The sequence below is a fragment of the Erythranthe guttata genome, chromosome 3, assembly GCF_056151865.1.
Source record: "Erythranthe guttata isolate IM_541 chromosome 3, IM_541, whole genome shotgun sequence".
Taxonomy (NCBI): Eukaryota; Viridiplantae; Streptophyta; class Magnoliopsida; order Lamiales; family Phrymaceae; genus Erythranthe; species Erythranthe guttata.
The window spans coordinates 8,370,007-8,375,000 of NC_142535.1; the positions used below are offsets into that span (position 1 = coordinate 8,370,007).

At 37.9% G+C, this 4,994-nt stretch overlaps 1 protein-coding gene across 1 annotated transcript; it reads right to left on the bottom strand.

Moving 5' to 3' along the window:
* Positions 1 to 358: 358 nt before the first annotated feature.
* Positions 359 to 3,508, bottom strand: LOC105960817 (uncharacterized). Its single transcript, XM_088815187.1, has one exon. It carries the CDS (start codon positions 3,506 to 3,508, stop codon positions 359 to 361), a length of 3,150 nt encoding a protein of 1,049 aa, XP_088671313.1.
* Between the last annotated feature and the right edge of the window lie 1,486 nt (positions 3,509 to 4,994).

A 4,994-nucleotide genomic window follows, 5' to 3' on the forward strand; every position in this document is an offset into this window, starting at 1 on the left:
AATATATATAGTTTTTTTTTTTTTTTTTTTTTTTTTTTAAGAGAAATTCAAGAATAGCTTTCACTCATATGGAGAGGCATCTTTTCCTTATGAAAGTGTTAAACCATGACGAGATTGTGAAGAGTATTAAATAAACTAAAGTCTCTATAGCTATCATTCGGGGATTGATGAAGTTTTACCTCACAAAGTTCGAAAGTACAGATAGTATCCAATACACAAGAGTTTTCATCACATGCAGCATGACTAATGCATAACTTAGATGAACAAAATGCAATATGTGTGATGTGTCCAAAAAAAAAAAACTAAAAGTTGCAAGTCTGGACACAGACAGTTGCAACAGTTTATGCAACTGCACAGATCAAACAATACAGATTCCAAGCGAATTTCGCAAGGAATCGAACCTATGTGCATCAAGGGGTTTAGTAAAGATGTCAGCAAGTTGTTTTTCTGTTGTGACATACTCTAATGAGACAGTTCCTTCCTCTACCAGATTTCTAATGAAGTGGTACCGGATTTCAATATGCTTAGTTCGAGAGTGCTGTACTGGGTTTTTGGAAATATTAATCGCACTCACATTGTCACAATAAATATGCAATAAATCTTGACTAATACCATAATCACATACCATTTGTTTCATCCATAAGAGTTGGGCACAACAACTACCAGCGGCGATATATTCTGATTCAGCAGTGGAAAGCGAGATACTATTCCGTTTTTTGCTGTACCAGGACACGAGATTGTTCCCAAGATAGAAACATCCTCCAGTTGTGCTTTTTCGATCGTCTGCATCACCTGCCCAATCAGCATTGCTAAAGCCTCGGGTTTGAATTCCTTCTTCTACCGGGCCAATGACTTGATCCACTGGATGATTCTTCTTGACTCTTCTTGAGGGTTCCTTGTGAGTTTGATCATCCAATTCGAGAGGCCTGACTTCAGCTTCGTCTCCTGTTTCAGAATTGACGTCACTTTCTTCTGAAATGGTAGAGGCTGCATCAACTGTTGGAACTGTTGGTGCGACACTGGAGCTGTTTTCCGATTCCTTTGTTGGTTCCTCTTTCAGTGGTCCTTTCCAAATTTCGTACGGAGTTTTAGTGGTACCTGGTCGAAGATAGACTCGATTTATGATATGACATGCAGTGTTAACTGCTTCTGCCCAAAAACGAGGAGCGATCTCCTTTGCGTTCATCATGACCCTGGCCATCTCTTGTAGAGTGCGATTTTTGCGTTCAACCACTCCATTTTGTTGAGGTGTTTTAGGTGCGGAGAATTCATGAGATATTCTTTTGTGCCAAAGCACTGTAGAGTCTGACAGACTGTTGAAACAGTTCATACCAGCAGAGACAAGAATATAGCAGTTGTCAGATGATCGAGTTCCTTGAATAACACAATTCTCATCTTTGTCTAATACTCGACATGCGAATTTGTTGAATCTGACTTCAAGATCTTGATCACATAGCTGGCTGATGCTTATCAGATTTGACGTGAGTCCTTCTACAAGTAGTACATTCTTCAGCTTTGGCAGATTCTCATGATTTAGCGATCCTTTCCCTAGCACTTCACCCTTTTTTTCGTTTCCAAAGGTAACAGCTCCACCGGTGATTTGTTGATAGTTTTTCAGAAACTCTTTAACACCGGTCATATGTCGTGAACACCCACTGTCAAAATACCAATCATTAGTAGTACTTGCTTTTAAAGAAGTAATCGCAGATAAGCATTTAAACGTGGACTTTTCAACCCAAATTTTTTGCTGAGGTCTATTGGAAATATCAATTTTATTTTTGGGTTTTTGAGAGGGTGAAGGAAAATAATCAGCCCTAGCAGAGTAAAGAGAACGAGCCACAAGCTTTTTCACAAGTTTTAAATATTTGAAACATCTAGGACGTATGTGACCTGGATTTTGACAGAAAAAACAAGTGGGAATAAACCTTTTCTTTGAATTGTGTTTCGTTGCTTCAACAGTTGCAACTGTTTGTGAGACAGAAGCTTGTTTAACAAAGTTGATTTTTCTGTTTTGATCTTCCTTTCGCTTTAGATCAACTTTGGGTAGCTGACTCCCTCCTATGCCTAGACGATTATAGTTTGGCTTGTTGTTGCTTAAGATTTCATCTAGATTACCTCTACCCAAGTTCAATTTTGCAATTGCTTCTTGAGTTTGAGTAAGTTTAGCCAGCAAACTATTTTTCTCTTGATCACTAGATATGACCCTTTCCTCAAGAGTAGAGATTCTTACCTTTAGTGTCTTGTTTTCCTCTACAAGCACAAACTTCTCCTTTTCCAGGAAGTTATTTACCTTAACGACGTCGAGCCATTTTTGGTACATTTTTTCATATACCTCCTTTACTTCATCCAAGGTTGGTTCTTCCTCATCACTGCTGCTGTTCGGATCCTCTGCAAAAGAAGAATTTTCGTTTAGATTTTTGTCATAATCAGAACACATATTTTCATACCTGGATTCTGTTTCACAGTCTGTTGCAACAGTTGAAGCAACAGTTGATTCTGAGCTGTCCAGAGGAACTTTGCTGCTGAATGCTACAAAGTTAGTGACTTGATTGTTGTTTCCTTGGTCATCATCAGATTCTTCTTCATCGCTCCAACCAGTAGTAAGTGACATTTTCTTCTTTTTCTTCAGGGTGTTTGCGCATTCTGATTGAATGTGACCAAAGCCTTCGCATTCTCGACATTGTATTCTTCTTGGTTTTGACTCCTCTGAGTTATCTTGATTTGAATTTCTCCTAGAATTTTGAAAATTCACGGGTTTCCCTGTGCTTGGAAGATTTCCCCTTTTTTCGATCTTTTTGAGAAATTTCCCAAAATTTTTCGATAGTAGTGCCAAGGATTCTTCAACTGTTTGCTCATCTTCTTGAGTTGACGAATTTTGGGGCGTTGCATATGATGTTTCTGCTTGAAAGGCTATCTTCTTTTCTCTAGACTTTTCACGATGATTTTCACCATGATTGAGTTCTTGTGCTAGAAGTTTCCCCATGAGTTCGTCTAGTTTGAGTGTGTCAACGTCTCTGACTTCTTCAATGGCAGCAATTCGGTAAGCGAATCTTTCAGGTAATGAGCGCATCGCTTTTCTCACTAATTTGCTTTCTGAGTATGGTTCACCGAGTGCGTATGATTCATTGGAGATATCACATAATTTAGCATGGAAGTCAGTGATCGTCTCATTCTCCTCCATCTTCAAATTTTCGAATTTGGTGGCCAACATCTGTAACTTGGATGTCCTTACAGTTGACGTTCCTTCGTATGTGACTTGAAGAATTTCCCAAGCTCTCTTTGCAGATTCACATGACGCTATTAGTTTAAATTGATTATCATCAACACCACTAAATATTGCGTTTAAGGCCCTCGAGTTGTAGTTTGCGAGTAGTATTTCTCCATCACTCCAATCTGCTTCTGGTTTGAATACTTCCTCTTTGTCTTCTCCTTTGATCATGGGAGGTGTCCAACCAGTTATGATGGCGCGCCATGCTCTCTCATCTATGGATTTGATAAACATCTTCATTTTTTATTTCCAGTATGAGTAGTTGGAGCCGATTAGAAGAGGTGGACGAGTAGTTGAAGATCCTTCTCGTTGAGTATTCATATCTGCACAAAATAAGAGTAATCAGTTCCCAAAATCTCACTAGATATATTTAGTGACAGGCTCTTGATGCCAATTGTTAGAATTATTTTGTGCAAATTAATTATAAATTTGTGTCCGATAAATTCCAGATTCAGTTTTAGCTACTGTTCTACTGTTTTACGAAGAGTTGCAACAGTTAATGGAACAGTAATAAAAAGACACAAATTTTAAAGTGGTTCGGATACAATTGTACCCTACATCCACGGGGACCTGCAAATGAAATTCACTAATTTTTAGTTTTACGAATACAGTAATAGGACTTAATCGAAAATGCAAAGACTCCCTCTTTGTCGACGCCGTTCTTGTATCCTACGCTGAATTGTGAATCTTCACTTTGCAGCACGTCCCTTTCCGCACGGTTGAAATTCCTTCAACGCTGAGTCCCTCAGTCGGCGGATCGACCTCCTCCCGAGATCTTCTGAGTTCTCCTCCCGAAGAACCGATCTTCTTTTCGCGTGAAAGAAGCAAATCTTCTGCTGTGTTTTTCTTCTCGAATAAGATCACAACTCAGGAGCAGCAACGTAAGAGCAGAAAAAGTTTTTCTCTCAAATAAAAGGGACGACGTATTACAACGTTGATGCTGCCCTTCTTATACTTCCTTACTTGAATTAGTGGAGCCCTACAAAATTAGAGCCCATTAGGTTAGATATAATCTTCACGTAAGGAACAAGGAGTTATGTAAACAAGGAAAGTCTTAGTCAAATAAATTCCTTGTTAATAAAACACTTAGGCAATTAAATAAATTAATGACAAAATAAGAGTTTAAAGAACTAAGGAAACTTCCCTAGTTTTTAAACACGTTTTTCGCATACGTGTTGAAAAACGTAAATAGAATCCTCTCGGATTCTCTCATTCAATTTAGAACTCCCAAAGTTCAACACTCTCATTTTGATGATTCTTTGATGATCCTATCTTTGTCATGCTCAATTACCTTGTTGGACAAAAGGTCCATTTGTATACAATAATGATATTGTAGCGGGTATAGTTTAGTGGTAAAAGTGTGATTCGTTTTATTAACCTTTTAATAGTTAAAGGTTGTTTTGGGTATCTATCTTCTTTAGCAAAAGGTTTTAGTTATTTCATTTAAATTAAATGAAGCCTCTTTTTCGAATCTCATTCAATTTAGAACTCCTAAAGTTCAATACTCTCATTTTGATGATTCTTTGATGATCCTATCTTGATCATGCTCAATTACCTTGTTGGACAAAAGGTCCATTTGTATACAATAATGATATTGTAGCGGGTATAGTTTAGTCGTAAATATATTCAACCAACCCCAATCCTTTTACCCATTAACATTTTAGAAGATTTCACAAAGCCCTTATCACATAGTTTTCGACTTTTTGGGAATATCTTAGCGGATGAA

What these genes read in the sequence shown, in the direction of transcription:
- LOC105960817 (XM_088815187.1), bottom strand. Translation starts at nt 3,508, where the DNA reads ATGAAGATGTTTATCAAATCCATAGATGAGAGAGCATGGCGCGCCATC.